We start from the raw sequence: 20,731 nt of genomic DNA on the forward strand, positions 1-20,731 counted from the left end.
AACAGTCACCTCTCCTGAGTCCTGACTCCAAGATGTTTTTATATCCAATCAGGAATAACTGCATAACCAATCCAAGAACCACCATCAAAGCGAATCTCAAGACCACATCAGCACTGAATCTGTAAATATATAAACCGTAACTATATAAACATGAATGTGTACATAGTATAGAATGCAGGTACTTTATAAATTAACTACAGCAAATATTAAATACATGAATTGAATGAATTAACTCATAAAGACCCAAACATTTACCTGTGACCAAAAGCATCTATTGATCTAAACTGTTTAATCCTGTTGATAATTTAATCCTATCAATACATGTAAATAATTGTTGTGAAATGCAGTTTGTCATCTTTTCATGGTCATCAGATATGACCCATTTGGACATTCAGAGGCTCCGTAGTGAACATGGAAACACTGTCACACACCAGTAAAACCTATGGAGTTGGATCAATAACAGTGGATGGAGACACTTGTTTTATGTTCAGTTAATGACATATTTTGCTGAAAAAGTTGTTTTTCTTCAGTTTTCTCTGTTTCATGTTAGGGATGCACCGATACCACTTTTTTTCCAGACCGAGTAGAAGTATGAGTACTGACATTTGAGTACTTGCTGATACAGAGTACTGATACGAGTACTATGTAATCTCATTCCAGTCCTTAGGTCCTTTTGTAAATGTGCTTTATTGTCATTGTCATTAATCTGACTGGAACTAAATGCTGCTACTGACATTTAATGTGTTGGAATGAGCGTTTCTCAATTAATCCACCAGGGGGCGCCGCTCTGAATTAATCATACTGGACAAATACCACGAAGAAGAGGAAAGTTTTTTGAGAAGAAGAAAGTCAGTAATAACAAACACGGAGACGACTTAGGTAACACTAATGTGGATACTAATGTTGCAGCGTTTCCGCCGGTAAGGTTTAAAAGCTGAGCTTCAGGAGGTGCACAAAAGATAAATGAGCGATAAGTTTCATTTTCACTTCGTTAGCGGCACTAGGGATGTAACGATTACCGGTACAACAATAAACCGCGGTAAAATTCCCGACGTTTAGTATTACTGTTTAAATTGTAATTATCATAATAACCGTGTTTGATTACCGCGCTTTGAAAACTCACAGTACTGCTCATTTCCTAGAGAAGCAGCAGCATTCCAGGTGCGCATCATTGGTTGATGTTCTGTGACACTGCACTCTTATTGGCTGACGTTCTGTGACGCTGCACTCTCATTGGCTGACGTTCTGTGACGCTGCACTCTCATTGGCTGATGTTCTGTGACGCTGCACTCTTATTGGCTGATGTTCTGTGACCCTGCGCTCTCATTGGCTGACATTCTGTGACGCTGCGCTCTCATTGGCTGCCATTCTGTGACGCTGTGCTCTCATTGGCTGACGTTCTGTGATGCTGCGCTCTCATTGGCTGACGTTCTGTGACGCTGCACTCTCATTGGCTGCTGTTCTGTGACGCTGCGCTCCCATTGGCTGCTGTTCTGTGACAGTTTGCTCTCATTCGCTGACGTTCTGTGATGTTGCGCTACCATTGGCTGACGTTCTGTTACGTTGCGCTCCCATTGGCTGACGTTCTGTGATGCTGCGCTCCCATTGGCTGACGTTCTGTGACACTACACTCTCATTGGCTGACGTTCTGTGACGCTGCACTCTCATTGGCTGATGTTCTGTGATGCTGCACTCTCATTGGCTGATGTTCTGTGACGCTGCACTCTTATTGACTGATGTTCTGTGACCCTGCGCTCTCATTGGCTGACATTCTGTGACACTGATCTGTCATTGGCTGACGTTCTGGGTAGCTGTCTCTCTCTCCCACTCTCTCTCTCTATCTCTCTCTCTCTACCAGTTGACATGTTTAATGCACATTTGTATGTTTGATGTTTACATGTTAATATTTGAATGTTTCTGCCAACAGAAAGTACATTGTGCCTATTATTTTTTATTTATTAATTTTCAAAATACAACTTCGTTAAATTATTTCACTGAGTGTGTAAGTACTTTTTGAACATTTTGAGCACAATTTCAACAATATAGCAATAATAATGATAACCATGATAATTGTGGTCACAATAATTGTGATATGAAATTTTCGTATTGTTACATCCCTAAGCGGCACTGTCAGCACCGCTCCGTACCCCCATAGTATAGAGCAGGGATGTCAAACTCATTTTAGTTCAGGGGCCACATTCACCCCAATTTGATCTCAAATGGGCTGGACCGTTAAAATAATAACTGAAAAAAGTAAAATTATGTTATAATCAGGTTTCCATCTACAAAGTTTCCTTAAAAATCTGAATAACATGAACAACTTGAATTGTCTTAAGAAAAACAAGTCCAGTTTTAACAATATTCTTTCTCAATTTATCAGTTTATCATTTACACATGTGCATTACAATCACAAAAAACATTTAGTAACAGGCAGAATATTGGGAAAATTGCATTAACTTTTCTTAAGATATTTCCGCTTGTTCATATTTGTTCAGATTATTCACATTTTTTGTAAAAGTACATAGTTTGGTAATGTAAACATTTTCATATAATTTTACGTTTTTACACCAGAAAAACTAAGAGAAAATTTGAGATTGTCATTATTTATAGGTTATTATGATAATATATTACTGGTCTGACCCACTTGAAATCTCATTGGACTGTATGTATCTGTATGTGGAGCCTGAATTAAAATGATTTTGACAGTATTGATTGTTAATATCATCAGTGTAATTTTTGCGTTTCACAAATTCATCCCACGGGCCGGATTGGACCCTTTAGCGGGCCGGATTTGGCCCCCGGGCCCAGCCCTGGGTAGTTGTCATAAATCTGTCAGTAGTTTTTCACTAATTCACACAGTCGCTCTTTGAACAGATCCTCTACCTCCATGGTTCCCGCTGGTATTCTCCGTCTGGGTACGCATCCGCCAGCACCAGCAAAACGTATGGAATGTACGCAGAGGACGGACAGAACGCTCCATCCATATCTGTCTGTGTCTTTAACGTTACTTGCAGTCAACGTTACTTTTATCACCGTCATTTATTTTGAAAAATCTCCACACTCTTCACACTCCCCACATGCTATTCCACTGCTGCGTGCCTGCTGTCTGCTTGTCAACTTGTCACACGGCCGTAAGTGGTATCGGTGCAGTTGTATCGGATTACTTTTACGAGTACGCACACTGCGTATCGGAGCCGATACCCGATACTGGTATTGGATCGGTGCATCCCTATTTCTTTTATGATAACCATTAACTTTAATCTGAGCTTTTATGAACATCTACATGATCAGTGAATTAAATATAGGGAAATGCCAGATTTTCACTGAAAAAATGTGAAATACAGAGGGGAAAAAAGGCAAAATAAAGAAGATAATATCACAATAAATGGTGATAAATCACTTCAGAAAGGTTAAAAATAGAAAAAAAAAATCATTTGGGAACTGCCACAAAAGTAACACTGGGTCTTTATGAGTGAAATTGACCTTTGAACCTTACACATGCAGTAAAACGTAAGTCTGTGATTTGTTGATTTGTTTGAAATTTCATTAAATTGACAGAAGTGCGAAGAAAAGATTTTCAGTGTTTTCACCAACTTAATTGCAGTTTGTTAGACTAACTTACATGTGCAGCACACTCAAAAAAAAAAGTAGGGACAAATCCATTTTCACCACTGTGTTGTATTCTTTTTAGTTTTTTGCGTCGTTATCATTTATGTTCGTGTTATTGCACTTTTGCAAGTGCAGTTTTTGCCCATTCTTGTAGTTTACCAGACTTACTGTTTGCAGGACTGCTCAGGAGTCTCCTCCACCTTGATCATCACACATTTTTATTGGGACATAGATGTGGACTGCAGACATGACATTCAAAAAAAATGCACTTTTAGATTATGAAGCCACACTGTTAGAACGTATGCAGAATCAGCCCTGACATTGTCCCACTGAAATAACCTCAGATTTCATGTAAAAATGATGTCTAGTGAATGGAAGCGTATGTCTGTCTAACATTCCGAGTTATGCTTTCAGTCTAGTTTTACACATATCATATGCTGGTCAGCCATGTCATGGACACATCTGTTTTTCATTTCACCTCATGAAATACAACATCCAGATTGTCCAAAATAAGCTGAAACTAGGACTGGTCTGACCACAGCACACATTTCCACTGTCTCTCAGTCCATCTGAGGTGAGTTCAGGCTCAGTGGACTCGGCACACTTTCTGCACATTGATATATGGCCTCCTCCTTAAGAAGTAGAGTTTCAGGTTGCATTTCTGGATGCAGCAGCAAGCTACAAGAAGTGACAAGGGTTTCATGTGGGTATATTCATCACAGTAGCATGAGGGTTAGTCATACAATATTACCTGAGGTCTTAAAGGTCATGCACATTCAAATGTTTCTGTCATTAACCTTTATGAACTGAGATGATGTTCTGGGGAAAGATACAAAATTTTGCAGGTTTTTTGGAAATGACTGACAGTTCTCTCATGACATTTGGCGCTAAGTGTTTAGACGGAATCCATCATTGCAAAGACTAAACCTCTGGTGGATGCTATATTTATACCCAATCATGATCTCCTCGTCTAATACTAGATAACTTATAATTCTTAAATCTGACTGTAATACGTTACTTATACTCTGTAAATTTCTCATTTTGTCCGTCCCACCATTTTTGATTGTGTTGCAGACTATAAAATCCAATAGAAATCTTTTCCTAGCGTTAAATAGTGTCACACAAACTATCAAATCACACATTTTGGCTTTTATTATATTTTAGAAAATGCCCTAACGTTTTAGAAGTTATGTTTGTAGTTGTGTCTGTTCTGCATTTCTAAAGCAACTGTAATTAATTTCACTGGATTGCAGTACTCAGAGAGAAAAACATATTAGCTTTCACTTACATTTAGCCCCTGGTTTGAGTCAGATTCCAAAATTACGGTTGTCTTTCATTACAGCCCCTATGCCCATTTTGAAAAAGCTTCTCTGAAAAAGAAAAAAAAAAAGAACTTAGTCAATATTTGGGAACCAGAAAGAGTCACTTCAGAGTTGACAGACAAAAGGCACTGAATGGCTCTTTCACAAAGCTGCTGGAAGTGCTTTTTACGAGATGCATCAGATGGATCTGTTTGTATTTGGAAACATTTAGTGGACTGCTGGAGCAGATGTTGTACTGACAAACAGATATCAGAATTTTGTAAGCATTTATTTGGCACTCTACTACCTTTAGACGTACTCTCTAACACTGGGAATTAGTTGCGGCAAACATGCTAATTAATTCAGTAACAATCTTTCCATGTACCACATCCATAAGTATTTCAGAAACTGCCAACATGATTCCATTGGAAAAAGTATGTGGCAATGATGACCTTAAGAATTAGTGTTACACTGACTTGTGCTGGTGAATTACAACCCTTGTACAACCCTTTAACAGTAAATGCAATACTTCCACCTAGTGGGAAATGAGTGAAAATACACAAATTCATATATATCACCTATCCAAAATAATGGGGTATATTAATACTAATACCAATACAATCTAGTAAAAGAGACAAAAGTAGAGGAAAGCTCAGCAAACTTAAGTGTCCTCATAGTTCAAGACAGAGCGCAGAAGGAGGTATAGAATTGCAATATATAATATAATATAATATAATATAATATAATAATTAATTCTAATTGCAATGTACTAGCTCTATTCTACACCCTACTTCATTTTAAACCAAAGAGAGACTGCAAAGAACATCTAAAAAGAAAAAAGTCTGGAAAAAAACCCCAAACTGTTACTGAATGCTTGATTACCAAGCCACAGTTGCATCTTAAATAAGATTTTCCAATTAATATAACAATTCTGCAGATATGCACAACATATTGACTGCACTTCCACCATGGTCAAAAGTTTTGTTCATATTATGTGAGAAGAGTTTATTTACATCACTTTAATTCCAGCTCTCTAAAATGTCCAGCTGTTACTGGAGGCTTCTGTGGCCTCTATGTCCATCTGTCTGGATATGATGCAGCGCGTATTAAAAGTATTAATCCATTGAATGTTTTTCCTTTTTATGCCTTTTATAAATAGAATCATAGTCAGTACAAATTTGTACAAAGTAATGGTAGTTAACCCTTTCATGCATAAATTATGAAATAAAGTATCTAAATTTTTTAAATTTTTATTTTATTACTCAAAATTAGGCTAAAATTGAAATGCATTTTGATGTTTTTTTTTTTTTTAAATATGGATCTATTAAGAAGATATTTAAACTCCTGAGACCCAGGAAAGTACAAGTTTTGGCTTTTTTTAATTAAATAATTGCCTGCATTGGAAACATCATGATGCAACAGTTTTTTCAGATGCATGTTTTTTTTTGTTGTTTTTTTTGTATGGAATGTCCTTTGTGGTGGACAGTTTGTTTGTTTGTTTGTTTGTTTGTTTTTTTGTAAAGCTGTGAAACTCTTGCCCACAAATGTGGACAGAAAACCCATAGCTGGGTCTTAGGAGGTTAACTTCATGAGATCACAGAGCAGTCCAAATTCTAAAACTAAGATGATACTTTTTTCATTGGATTGCTTAGGGTCTATAGAGACTGCCCCCATGTGGTTTGAAGAATATTGCCATTATAACCCTTTGAAAAGTGAGCTTTAACTATGTGTCCACAAATGTGGACGTCATGTATGAAAGGGTTAATTTAATATATCCTGTCTCATCAGTATAATACATCATGTAAAATAACTGATAGCATACATATTCATTTTCTTATAAGTGACTGACCTAATTCAACAAAGGTGGTGTAGTTGTCCCACCTGAGTGCAGTGAATGTGTTTGAAGTGATTGTATTATAAAGACACCTGTATCTGGAATTCAGTAACTGCTTAAACAGTATCCCTGACTTTAATTACACTAACAAAAAAAATGTTGAAGTCACTGAACATCTCCTGGACTATGACCGTGAAGAAGCAGACTAGTGGGGGAGGACACCGAACCCTGAAGACCACTCTGAAGGAAGTAGAGCTTCAGTGGTTGAAGACAATTATTTCTTGTCCTTCATCAGCCAAAGCTTTATGGAAGAATGGGAAACAGGAAGCTACTGCTCCACTACAGTTCAACCAAACAAATATGGGACAACTGGAAGAACGTCATATGGGCTGATGAGACTAAAATGGAGCTTTGTGGCCATCAGAAACAAAATACTGCAAATCACCATAAACACACCATCCTCACTGTGGAGCATGGTGGTGGCAGCATCATGCTATGGAGATGCTTCTCGGCAGCAGTTGTTGGAAGTCTGGTAAAATGAAAGCAGCAAAATATGTAAAAGTCCTGGGAAGAAAATCAAATTCAGTTTGCATGAGAGCAATGACTTAGGAGAAGATTTATTTTCCAGCAAGACAATGACCTGAAGCACACAGTGAAAGCAAAAGAAATGATTTACAGACAAACAACAAAGTGAATGTTCTAGAGTTGTCAAGTCAAAATCCAGACCTCAATACAATAGAGAATTTGTGGATGGACTTTAAAAAGGCTGCTAAAGACAGATCCATGAACAACCTGATAGAGGTTGAACAAATTTGCATAGAAGAATGATGTAAAATTGGAGTGCTCAGCGTGCAGTCAAAGATGCATCTACTGTATTTGAATATATCTAAATAATACCACTACTAATCTAATACTATCTAAGGGGTTGATATTAACCCATAAAGCCCGAGCATGACTTTTGTGGTAGTTCCCAAATGAATGTCTCTCTCTATTTAACCTTCCTTAAGTGATGTATCACCATTTACTGTAATATTACCCTCTGTATTTAGCAGTTTTTCAGTGAAAATATTATATTTTCTTGTAATTGATTTACTGATCATGCAGGTGTTCATAAAAGCTCAGATTAAAGTTGAGGGTTATTGTATCAGAAACAGAGAAAACTGAAAAAAAAACCTGACTTTTTTTTAGCAAAGTTATCAATAACTGAACATAAACCAAGTCTCTCCATCCACTGTCATTGATCAAACTCTGTGGGTTTTACTGGTGAATCAGTGTTGTAGAACAGTGTTTTTCAACCTTGGGGTCAGGACCCCACATGGGGTTGCCTGAAATTTCTAGTAATTGATTTAAAAAAAAATGAATTGCTAATAAAAAATATTTTTTAATTCAATATATAATTCATTGTAATTAAAACACCACACATTTTTCCTAATATAAATCAAGTTCAAATAAAATACAGGATAAAACATCTGAGAGGGCATATCTTGATTGGCCTGATCATGTGACCGCATGCGATGCTACACTTCAAGCTGCCCGGACACAGTTGCAGTCAGAAAACTGGACCAAACAGAGGATGGAAAGATTTCTTCACCCCAGCCTGGCCTCACTATGACATCTCCAAGAGAAAAATGTCTCAGTTTTGAATGTCTGGGGTCGTCAGAAATTTGTGATGTAAAAATGGGGTCACGAGCCGAAAAAGGTTGGGAACCACTGTTGTAGAAGATGATGGTGTTTCCATGGTAACTAGGGAACCTCTGAACGTCCAAATGGGTCATATCTGATGACCATGAAAAGATGACAAACTGTGTTTTACAATTATTTACATGTTAGGGTTATTTTACATTAAATACTTTTAATTAATTGATATTACATTGAATTATATTTTCACTTTGACATTAAGGAGATTTTCCTGTAATTGCTTGTCAAAAATTCACATCACAGTGACTTTGATTCCATTTTTGAAGGGGAAAATGCAAGGAGTTGCAAACTTTTCATAGCTACTGTTTGTAACATTTTCAGTCTGATCAGTTACTCCCATTTAATTTATAGAACTAAACAACACATAAGATTCTTTTCTGCAAGCTGGAGCAGAGAGCATAAAACCTGTCAGTATTTGCTGCAGTAGTGGCTCTACCATGACTTTAACGTAAAAATAAGAACTTTATACACACTATCCACTATACACATATATATTCTAATACAAGATCAGCCAATGAAAACATTCAGCTTGGGGATGTCACTAACCTTTGTCCTAGGTCATCATGCCAACCCCCCTACCTATTTTCAACTGTCAAAGCTAATAGATGAGGGGCAACTTGACATTAAAGAGTATTAAGTTCAAATAACTGCCTAAGCAATTTTCCATGGAGTACACTTAGAAATACTGAGTTTGTTGGTGGATCTGTATTCACAATAGACAGCTTTCCTCGGCATTCTCACCAAATATCACCCACAACCTTAGAGGGAACGCGTGGTAATGCTCTTACAAAAATCTTGGCATGCACTGTGACAAAGGTCACTGAGCATGAAGTCATGTCCTCTATTGTCAAATGACTGACAGAATAACAGAGGAACATCTGAGAGGATTGTAAAGAGAGGCTGAGAATTATCCGAGGCTGAAGTGAAGGAAATGCAAATGATTTCACATGCAAATGTGCAGAATTCAAATTCTTCTGAGCTAAGCCTTGGCTATATGTCTGAAAGTTCCAGTAACCTAAATGTTGCTATAGCTGTGGGCATGCACACAGTAAAACTGGGGTAATACCTTCCATAAAGAAACCTTTGTACAGCTTTGAGAATTAAGGATATTCTCCTTAGTCAGTGAACCATGTACATTTACTCAGGTTCAGTTTAATCTCAACAAAGTTCTTTAAGTTCTCTAAGTCTTCTATTAGGAGAAACAACATGAGTTATACTTAAATCAACTTAAACTGTGACCCATGAAAAGCACAACGAAACAAAGAAGAGAGGGAAAGGCAGCGGGTAGCAACCAAAAGCACTGTTAAACTCTGGACGTTTTCCAGTTAGGCAGTGGCTGTCCAGCAGATCAAAGCCAGGATAATCCTATAGTTGGATGGTGTTGCTACAAGCATAGATATAGGCCTAAATATGTGAGTGAGAACCAATAGGGAGTCAGGTTGACAAATGAGTGTGTCAGTGTGAGTTACAGGGAGGGAAGACAAGGGCAGAGGTGAATAGGAAGAGGTGAGAGTCGAATAAGATATGGAAGACAGAGAGAGAATGAAACTGCACTGAGTAAGGTGAGGGAGGAGGGGAGATTTGTGGTTGGTGCACTGACATGTGACGTCAACGGCTTCTTGGATTGAGGTGCTGTGTCCTGCTGAATTTAATCCTAACTCATTAAGGAACAGTGAGCATGTGCCTGTGCAAGCCCTCTGGGGAGAGACAGAGAAAGTGACAGGAGACGGAAGGAACATTAAACAATCCATCAAGGGAGATAAGTGGAGCTAATTTACGGCTTGAGAGACAAAGGAGAAAAGGCGAGCATTTTAGTTTTTCTTCTCAGTCTCATGCCTGCTTTACCTGATTACCCTTTCCTTTGTGAGTCCTAAACCTTTTTAATTGCAATCCTAAGGTGTGGCCTGGTAAAGCATGCCCACAAACGGAATTAACAAGGCCTTGAAGCTGCAATTTGGCCTCATCAACTATGAGAACCGCTACTTGACAGCTGAGGCCTTCGGCTTCAAGGTGAATGCCTCTGGCATTAGCATGAAGAAAAAACAGATCTGGACGTTGGAGCAAGAAGACCAGGATAGTCAAGTGGTGTTCCTCCGTAGTCACCTGGGACGGTATCTGGCCTCCGACAAAGACGGGAAGATCACATGTGGGGCAGAGAAGCCAGACCCTGAGTGTCGATTCCTTATTGTGGCCCAGTCTGATGGTCGCTGGGCGCTTCAATCAGAGCCTTACCTGCGTTACTTCGGTGGCTCAGCTGACTACCTGTCCTGCTTCGCCCAGGCTATTGGGGAACAAGAGCTGTGGGCTGTCCATTTGGCTCTACACCCACAGGCCAGCCTGCTTAGCGTGGCACGCAAACGCTATGCCCATCTGTCTGCTACAGATGGAGAGATCTCAGTGGACAGCAACATCCCCTGGGGAGTGGACTCTCTGGTCACCTTGGTGTATACTGATGGCAAGTACAGCCTGAAGACCTGCGACAGCCGTTTCCTCAGCAATGATGGAAAACTGGTGAAAGAGCACAGCAATACGACTAGTTTTACACTGGAGCTGAAATCTGGCAAGCTGGCCTTTAAGGACTGTGATGGGAAGTATCTGACCCCAGTAGGTCCTACAGGTACACTGAGGTCTGGCCGATGCTCCAAACCTGGAAAAGATGAGCTGTTTGATCTTGAGGAGAGTCACCCACAAGTAGTTTTTCAAGCTGCCAATAAAAGATTTGTCTCAGTCAAACAAGGTAATCAGCTCAAACTGTCCCTAATGTGAGTTTGATATGACTGAAATGATGCGGTTGTTTCTAGATATTGAATCAGAGCGCTGCTATCATGTTCTCAGTTGACTGGCAAACACACTGCAAAGCTTTAAAATAACAATTTCACTGCTGAAAGTAGCACAGTAGTTCAAGAAGATTTGATTATTTGCAAATGTCTATACAAAACTTGTTACTATTTAAAGTGAGGCAGAGAAGCCATGGCATAAAGAATGAGCCTGAAGCCAATGGGGCTTCCATCTGAGTTGCTGATTACACTAACAAATGAAGAAAGTGATTGTAAATCTGCATTGCATCTCCATAAATGAGACACAGCAAGCTTGAAGGTTGTTTTTAGATCCTTATACAGGTACTAAAAGTCTAAATGCATTATTGCGTTAGCCTTAGCCTTAGTCAAATAATGACACAACATGACAGATTGTCCTTTTAGAAAATAGAATATACTGTGAGGAGTGGAGTGGTTACACATAAGTGGAGTCAAGCTAAGAACTGCTATTATATAGTGAAGCAAAATGTACTTTAAATGCCCAGATTCATTGCACTGTACATTTAAAATGTACCTGTAAAACGGAAATGGAAGAACAGCCCTCACTTTCTGGACTACATGCAGAAGCCATTATGGTTGACAGACACATTGAGGAGGTATTTGTGGTAATGGGCTTTGTCATTTCCACTGTGTGTCCATTGAAGATTAAGCTGCGTGCAAATGACTTTGGGGCAGGTCTGAGCCCCAAGGGTGTCAATTGCCACAAATGGCCTTTAAGCCTTGTAGTTACAAGCTCTTTACCATCGTCCCTGAGAAAACTCGTCTGTATATGTAGCTGTATATGTGTTTAAAAAAAAAAAAAAAAAAAAAAAAAGACTTGAATAATAAGTAACAAGGTCTTTCTTCTGCCTATAATCTGTTCTGCTCTGGCCCTCATAATTATTAAGGAGTATATAATAGAGAAACATATTGTGTTAGTGCTTTAAAGCTGTAAATTTTTTTCTTGTGGAAGGAAGGTAACATAAGTTATGTAGTTGTAAAGCCATAAAGCTGGCAATGAAATTCACAAGCAGTGTATTACAATATGACATATGGCTATGCATGAATAAAAGATGTATTATAAAAGGTCACTTTCAGGCCAGTAGGTTCCATAATATGACCCAAAGAATTTAATTTCTGACAGTAGTGTTTGGCTGGTGGTGGTTCCTTTTTTTTTTTAAGGTGCAAGGGACTGAAAGCTGCTTAGTGGGCCCTGCAGTGCAGATTTGCATTTCACCACTCAGGGAATTACAGCAGCCGAATGAACAGGAAGGGTGGAGGGGTGACTGTGGGGGATTAGGGTTGTAACAGGCTTAAGAGAAAGGTTGAAGGATATTTCTGTGGCATCTAATTTGAACTCCAGTAGACACAGTTCAGATATATGTGTCTGTATATTCGCCGCCACCTGACACACTCTACCAGACGGAGTTAATACTGGTGGATTAAGTAACATAAGATCGACTACAAGCGAGGCACTCAGGTTTGGAAAACACCGGAACTGACAAAGAGGGAAAATGAGTGCAATTTAGGCTCATTTACAGTGTTTAGGAGGATAACTAACTAAAAGGCGCTAAAAGCTCCAAAGAACAGCAGAGGGGTTTTATCAGTATGAGCAACCTGATTTACACAGTTTATGTTTATATTAACAGTTAGCACTTGTTGATGCAGTGCTGATGCATTTGTAGATAAGGTCACATTTTAAAGGTCCAACAGCTGCCTTGATTCAATACAAATCCAAAGATTGCGACATTGCCACTTATGTCACTTGAACTCAAGTAAATTGTTGCAGTTTTCTTTAATATGGGTGGAACTAATGTGGTAGATACAGAATAGAAATGTTTTATTGACCTACTAAGTGCTGCTTATATTAGGGGACAGAAACTTTGAATCAGTGTTGTGTGAAGAGATGGCATGGTTGTAATTAAATGCCAGATGAACATTATGCACACAAATGTCTAAAAGTTCTACAATTCTACAGAGAGATTCTAATGGACACCAGTGGTAGAGGGATTTTCCAGTACTAAAGCTGTCTTTCATTCACCTCTTGCAAGGGGTGAGTATTTCAGCCAATCAAGATGTGGAGACAGACATGGAGACCTTCCAGATGGAAATTGACAAAGAGAGCAAGAAGCCTATGTTCAGGACCAATGGCGGATCCTACTGGACTCTAGTGACTCATGGAGAGATCCAATCTACTGCAACAGAGGTGTAAGTAGCTCTGATAGATTTCCAAGAGGAGCTTTCATGTGCTTTCACTGCCTCTTATCTCATCATCCATCTGCCCATTTCTATTTGTTTTATCCTAGAGAGGTCAACACTATGTTTGACATTGAATGGCAAGGACAGAGGGTGGCACTCAAAGCAAGTAATGGGAAGTATGTGTGTACAAAGAAGAATGGCCAGCTCTCAGCAGTCAGTGATACTGTGGGTAAGTGCATGTACTTGAAAATCAATGTGGTGTTGGGTTGGAAGTGCCATCACAGCAACAGATTGAACAGATTCAAGACAGATTTTCTTTTTTAAAAGCCTCTTTTCCTTCACTGTAGGTGATGATGAATTATTCCTGATGAAACTCATCAACCGCCCGATGCTTATTCTTCGCGGAGAGAATGGTTTTGTGTGCCACCACAAGAACTCCAACACTTTGGATGCTAATCGATCAGTCTATGACATCTTCTCATTGATCTTCAATGATGGCGCCTATCACATAAAAAGTCAGTATTTATTTTGATTTTTAAAGATTCCATATATTTGTGGAGTATGTGTTGTTGGTTTTTGCTTATGCTGGCAAAGATGGTTAAGAACGGTTCAGCAGGAATGATGTTGAATGATGTCCTGCCCCTTAAGGAGATTAGTGTTCTATCCTTCCCCATTCATTCCAAAGGTGGAAGTGAATGTGACTTACAAATATCAACTAATTCTTCTGCCCCAAAATCACTAAAGAAATAATAATTTTTCACAAACCACATATTTCCTGAGCATGCTGATGTTAAAATGACATTTCTCAGACACACACACACTGATAAGGAGAAAGGGACTTGGCTTGAGGCCTTTCTCTGTCTCAGGAAGATCTTGTAACAATCTTGTAATCTTGGCTGGAGCTGGAAAAAAGGAGCAGGGAAATAAAATTACTGATCATTTTGAGAAAATAATGTCCATTATCAGCAAAAAAAGGAAACACAAAACAAAACAAAGTGATATTAGTTAATTTGCATTGTATTACAGGTCATATTAGCCTATATTCATATATCTACAATGTTCTCAACAATTCTGACCACATTCAGGTGACAGGAAGTGAACATAACACTGGTAAAGTATAGGCTACACTAGACCATCTTGGTAAATGACAGATCTTTGGCATTTGCCAACTCTATTTCTACAATGGTTCTCTACTACTGTAGAGGAACTGAAGATGCTAAAGAAGTGAGCACAGAGCTTGGATATGGACAAAATATGGACAAACAGGAAGTATATTTAAGCATAATGACAAATATTTTTCGAAAGTGAGATTTAATACAACCATTTGAGAAATGACAAAGCACTATTTTTTTTTTTTAAACCTACCTATCTTTTAAACCTATTTTTTCTAAAAAACAAAAATCTGCTTTCCAATTGCACATATTGCACATATTGCTGCGGTTTACACTGAATATTTACATGTCCATGTGTACATTTTATATTTCATATTATGTTTTATATATTCTATGTATATTTTATCTTCTGTGCTAAGCAGTTTGCACAGGGGTGCTTGTTGCAACTTCATTTCACTGTGAGTGTGCCTGTACATCCACATGTGACTAATAAAAATCTTGAATCTTGAATCAAGGTAAAAATTTGAGTACATGGCAAATAAATATTTAACTCATCATTATGGTAACACACAATAAGATTGCATTTAATAATGTTCTCGCAATAATACTGCATACATATATTATGAAATAGAAAAAGAGGACTGGCTAAACAGACAGAATGATGAACTGTGGAACACAACATAACCCATAATAAGTACATTTGAATTTTCTTTAACAAAACATTGTACAGAACTGTGAAAACTCAATGTCAAGTTTATTTATATAGTACATTTAAAACAATGCAAGCTACACGTAGTGGTGTACAAAGATATGAGCAAAAAAATGCATGATATGGTAAACTATTAAAATAAGAATAAGATATACTAAAACTGATAAAACAGATACACTATAATAGGATAAATAGGATAAGAACATCTAAAACACAACCAGTAGATAAAACAAATAAAAGTCACACTTGTGTTAAAAGCCAGTGCAAATAGGTGTGTTTCATGAAGTAACTTGCCAGCGTACTGCAGCCAGTCCTCTCACTGACAGTTCAGTGTCTGTTGTTTGTTTCATGTGTTATCTGTGCTGTTTCTGCTGTAAGAACATTGTGACATGATCTGAACTCATTTTTATTTGACGTGAACTTGGCGCCGTATCAACACATGCCTGCAGGGTAGTACCCCAGTATTGGGGGCAGCTGCGGTCCCGTCTGTGTTGCCATGGTAACAGTATTCTACACTTGTATCAATATAAATGTGCATGTATCGGAAAAAACATCAGCTAAAAGCTCAACAAAGCCAACTGTCAGACAACAGAAAACAATCCAAACAACAAGGACTTCAACAGGCCAATATGTAAAACAATCTGACAGGCTGAGACGTTACCTTTGCTGCCTCTCAGCTCTGCTGTTTTTGGATCATAACTTAAGTTTTACATGAATGAAACTAATGTGATCAGCTACTCTACATTGAAATGATTCAGACTGGAAACAAATAGCCCAGGGCTTAAAAGGTTGAAGTGGATTATTCAAATACTCACTGCTGTAGAGTCTTTAACCCATAAAGACCCAAACATCTACTAGAAACCAAAAGTATCTACTGATCTAAAATGTTTAACACCTGTTGAGCTATTAATCCAATCAATACATGTAAATAATTGGTGTAAAATGCAGTTTGTCATCCTTTCATGGTCATCAGATATGACCCATTTGGACATTCAGAGGCTCTTTAGTTGCCGTGGAAACACCGTCATCTTCTCCAACATTGATTCACCAGTAAAACCCATGGAGTTGGATCAATGAGAGTGAATGAACACACTTGTTTTATGTTCAATTATTGATATTGTTGCTGAAAAAGTCCTATTTTTATTGAGTTTTCTTTGTTTTTGATGCAATAACCCTCAACTTTTATGAACATCTACATGATCAGTAAGTTGCATTTAGGAAAATACATGATTTTCACAAAAAAAAGCCAAATATAATGGATGATACAAATAAATGGTGATAAATCATTTAAGAAAAGTTAAATATATTAAAAAAAAATTCAGAACTGCTCCAAAAGTTATACTGGGTCTTTATGGGTTTAACTTGCACTAACCAAAAAGATATTAATGCTACAACCCATAATGCAATGCTGTCCGTAAAATACAGTGGTACTCAAACCATTTGCATTGAATTTGTGTGTGTAAGAAGCAGAGGATTGTAGGAGAGGGTGAAAAAAGTCAGGCTCTCAACACCGATTCAAACAAATTACCTATATGTACTTGATGTTTGCAATGCTGTCATTTTCTACAAATATATTCCAGCCTTTGTCCAGATTTTTTGGTGTAAAAATGCTTGAGTCCTTTATATGATAAGTTGTAACATGGATAAAAGTAACGAAGACAGTCATTATCTTCAGCAAACAAAAAAACCCATTTAGCATAAAAGCACTTGTTTATTTGATCAAACTCATGGCTAAGATCTCCAAAACTACTTATATCTTTGTGCAGGTGTGAATGGAAAGTTCTGGTACGTCTCCAGCAGTGGCCTAGTGTGTTCAGATGGAGATAAGTCAGAGGACTTCTTCCTTGAGTTCCTGGAACACGGACGCATCGCCATAAAAGGCTCCAACGGCAAGTACCTTCGTGGAGACCAGGGGGGCACGCTGATGGGCGATGGCACATCTGTGGATGTAGCTTCTCTCTGGGAATATTAACGTCTGTCATCGCAATCCTTAAAGAGTGAGCTCGATGACAGGGCGCAGGACCCACAACGACCAGCATCAACTTGACGTGAACTTTTTTCTGCCTGTTTTTTTTCTAGCTGCCATTTGCCCAAACCCTTTTTTATTGGAGACAAGTGAAAATCTTTAGGAAGACATGTGTGACTTATCTCTTAAATGCTAAATGTTTTATCTTTGAAATGACAATGCCAACATTGAAGAATCCACACTTTGTGGAAATTTGTAATTTTCAAGAGCATAACAACAATGGCGGTACCACTTCTTTCAAACATATATTGTTCAGTATTAGTAGAAGAGGGCAGCGACACTGATCAGTCACTATTTAAAGCTTCCTACTATTCACCATGATGACCTAAAACAAAGCTGCCATGTCAGTTTTTTTTTTTTTTATCTCCCCGATCTCTGCAAAGATTTGTGATTGGGCAAAATCTCCCACCAGACTTTGTGAAGTTTGCAAACAGATCCAAGATGAGGTGCAAAAGTCTGCTTCCAGGGTAGGGCTGCACAATTAATTGTTAAAAGATCGCGATCTCGATTCACACATGTGCATGATCTCATTTCTAAACACAGACGAGTCTTGAACATTTTATTTCAGGGGCTGCATTACAAACAAATGCCCACAAATGCAGAACTGCCGCCACCTCCTCCCTCAACCAATAGTAAAGTGTCTTTACAGCACATGAGCCTGCTGCTGTCGGCTGGAGTTGAGTGAAGAAAGAGTGAATGATAGTGGAGGAACGTCTGTGGTAAAGAGAGTGAAATGGATGAAAACCCCAGTGGTAGTGGGAGAGTCACCCACCCGAACTCGTGCCCAATAAAGGTTCACATTCGGCGGTGTTAATCTCATATCGGTCTTCTTTTCTGTTGTCCAGATCCAAGTGTCTTTTCACTTTCACTTCTCTGACTTCTGCACTGTTCTTCTTCTCCTTTTTCTTTTCTTTGCTGGTGAGGATAACTCAACCTTTAACCAAGAATCAAAAGTCTCGCCCTGTCCAAAAATTTTATTTTAAAAAAATTCCATTGTACCGGCTGGGAAGTTTCTTTGCGCTGCAAATTTTCACAGATCAGCTGACGTCACTTAGCAACCGGGACCATGAGTGACCGGACTACTTGTAGAGCGATATGAAAAACGCGAATCAGAGGTAAAAGAACTGATTTTCCTTGACAGCGGTGCAATAAACATTTAGTGAAAAAAATTGTGCCAGAGATTCGTGATCTCAATTCAAAGCAAAAAAATCGTCACATTTTTGCCAGAATCGTGCAGCCCTACTCCAGGGTTAGACCACTTGAATTTAAACATGTGGGAAGCTTATTGCAGATTTTTTTTCCCCAATGATGCCAAGTCTAATGAAGCTTTAAAGTGCTTTTGCCAGTCTGAGTTCTTTTCTGAATGCTTTTGGCACATTTTCTCTTTGGCCTATTTGAAAAGCATCTCCATGAATGGCAACAAAAGGATCTTTATTCCTTCTCCTGCTGATAAATGGCACCGACTAAATTGCCTAAATATTTTCCAGAGTTGCAAAAGCCTATGCAATGTTTTTGTCATTTAATTAAAATATGGCCAATTCTGGTAAAAAAAATAGAAAAATATAAACACTCCAAAACAATAGTGAAAAATAAAAATAAAACAAATAGACACGATCAGTGTGGCTGCTTTCTGAGGATCACCTCACAAACAGGTACACACACATACTTCCAAACTTCATTTGGTTTAGGTAACATGTTCTTCATATACTGTCGTTATCAGGATCTGTCTCGAGTTAATTCTGTCAACAACCCCTCCATGTTGCAGCTCTTAGATGATTTTAGTATCATGACATTTTCTTTGGTGTCAGTCTAAGCAAAACTATTGAACCACTGTACCAAGGCACCATTCACAAAGAGTATCAGGAGCATTAGAGCATTAGAAACATTAGGGACATGCAAAAAACAGTAGAGGAACATATTTCAATAGACTACACATCATTTTTAATGTACCAGGTGTGAACTCAGAAAGTGCTTCTCTGGTGTTCTGCCTAGGGGCCTTAAATCATTCTGCACGCTATATCCCTTTATACCCTGTTCTCATTTTCAGAGTTAGAAAATAGATATTTTTTACAAATTATGTGTTGCTTAGTAGGACATTTTTAAAGTGGAATCATAAGATTTACTAACCACACTCCAACTGAGGCATGGAGGAAATGTATTTCTTTTAATACAACCTTGAAATTAAGCGTGTTTCTTCTGTTTATCCATAGCCAGATTAGAGAACATTACACTGATGTTGGAAAATGAGTGCACTCCCAAACAGCTCCTTCTGGCTGTTTTGGAGAAAACATTTCACCTGACAGAGCCGGGCAATCTATCCTCCCTCTGCTTCCAGCCTTTCAAAGCTGAAGCCAAGACTGTCTTCTCATCAACGTCTGGATAGGAAGGCAAACATATTTATTTCACCGAATGAGAGTTCCTTATGGAAACCTACCCAGCTCTGTATATTTCTAAAAAATGTGATCAGTAGCCTCTAACTTTAGCTTAAAAGGAGAAAATTAGTATTTTGACTGTGTCACATCAAGGATCAATGTCCCGCAGATGCCCATCAGTTTACTAAGGGCACAAGCTGTTCAGACTTGATTGCTACAGATGCTGATGACAAAGAGGACAAACTGAACAGAATATCACTTAGCCTGTAGACTTACATCGGTTCAGGGAGATCTAAAATTCACTATAGGTCGAGTAACATGTTTAAATCAATTGTTTTGTGATGTGTGGAACTTGCAAGTAGAAAATCATGGTAGAAAGCAATGTCTTAAAGGTCACCTGAGCATCCTGTGTCAGCTCTATAGAGAGCCTCCAGCCATATTTTAGAATGTATCTAATATTTATAGATGTCTATTGTGTTCTGTTTTTGGAATTACTAATGAAAATAAAAAAAAAAACTGTCAAAACACTTTTGACATTGGAAGAAGACTTTTATGTCAAATTTAAATCTACAAGTACAGTTCTCCAGGGTAATCAGCTGATTACATTTGCATGGAAAGAACATTTAGGCGTAAAGAATCCTTGAGGGAGACATTAAACCCATGCTTACCCTGAAGCAAAAGCATCACATAAAGGTTGGTATGGTTCCAAAACATCTGATGCCAATGGTCAAGTATTTTTTCCCTCTAAATATAATGTCTTATTACTGGCATTTTCAACTCAGCCACTAAAGATATGATGAACAGATGCTTTGTATTTAATGACACTAATGACTATATTCCCCTTGGGTCTCACAGTTCCAAGTTCTAACTGCTGAAAATGGGTGAATTTTATTTTATGAGCTGACCTTTTGTTACTATAAAATGGTTTCTACAGCAAAAATATAAAGGGTACATGGCTGGCAAATTCAAGCCAGAGCTCAGTCCACCCATGACAGCATTTAATCATTAACAAAAGGGAAAGCAGAAAGCTCCACCAAGGCCCCACAGTCTTTTATTCAAAAAAATGTTCAGAATGT

At 38.2% G+C, this 20,731-nt stretch overlaps 1 protein-coding gene across 2 annotated transcripts; it reads left to right on the forward strand.

The window, feature by feature from the left end:
- Window positions 1–10,089: 10,089 nt before the first annotated feature.
- Window positions 10,090–20,187, forward strand: fscn2a (fascin actin-bundling protein 2a, retinal). Of its 2 annotated transcripts, XM_030140748.1 has the most exons (7): window positions 10,090–10,244; window positions 10,340–11,179; window positions 13,289–13,445; window positions 13,544–13,665; window positions 13,784–13,951; window positions 17,024–17,737; window positions 18,521–20,187. In XM_030140748.1, exons 2-6 carry the CDS (start codon window positions 10,357–10,359, stop codon window positions 17,227–17,229), a joined length of 1,476 nt encoding a protein of 491 aa, XP_029996608.1. In that variant the 5' UTR covers window positions 10,090–10,244; window positions 10,340–10,356; the 3' UTR covers window positions 17,230–17,737; window positions 18,521–20,187. The 2 variants fall into 2 exon arrangements, with proteins under 2 accessions (XP_029996608.1, XP_029996607.1); XM_030140747.1 differs by having other exon boundaries at window positions 10,090–11,179.
- The last annotated feature ends 544 nt before the right edge of the window (window positions 20,188–20,731 follow it).

Source organism: Sphaeramia orbicularis, chromosome 8 (assembly GCF_902148855.1).
Source record: "Sphaeramia orbicularis chromosome 8, fSphaOr1.1, whole genome shotgun sequence".
In the NCBI taxonomy this organism is placed as follows: domain Eukaryota; kingdom Metazoa; phylum Chordata; class Actinopteri; order Kurtiformes; family Apogonidae; genus Sphaeramia; species Sphaeramia orbicularis.

Coding starts and splice junctions, on each gene's coding strand:
- fscn2a (XM_030140747.1), top strand. CDS start 10,357: ATGCCCACAAACGGAATTAACAAGGCCTTGAAGCTGCAATTTGGCCTC. Junction 11,180..13,288: donor ATTTGTCTCAGTCAAACAAG/GTAATCAGCTCA, acceptor ACCTCTTGCAAG/GGGTGAGTATTTCAGCCAAT. Junction 13,952..17,023: donor TGGCGCCTATCACATAAAAA/GTCAGTATTTAT, acceptor ATCTTTGTGCAG/GTGTGAATGGAAAGTTCTGG.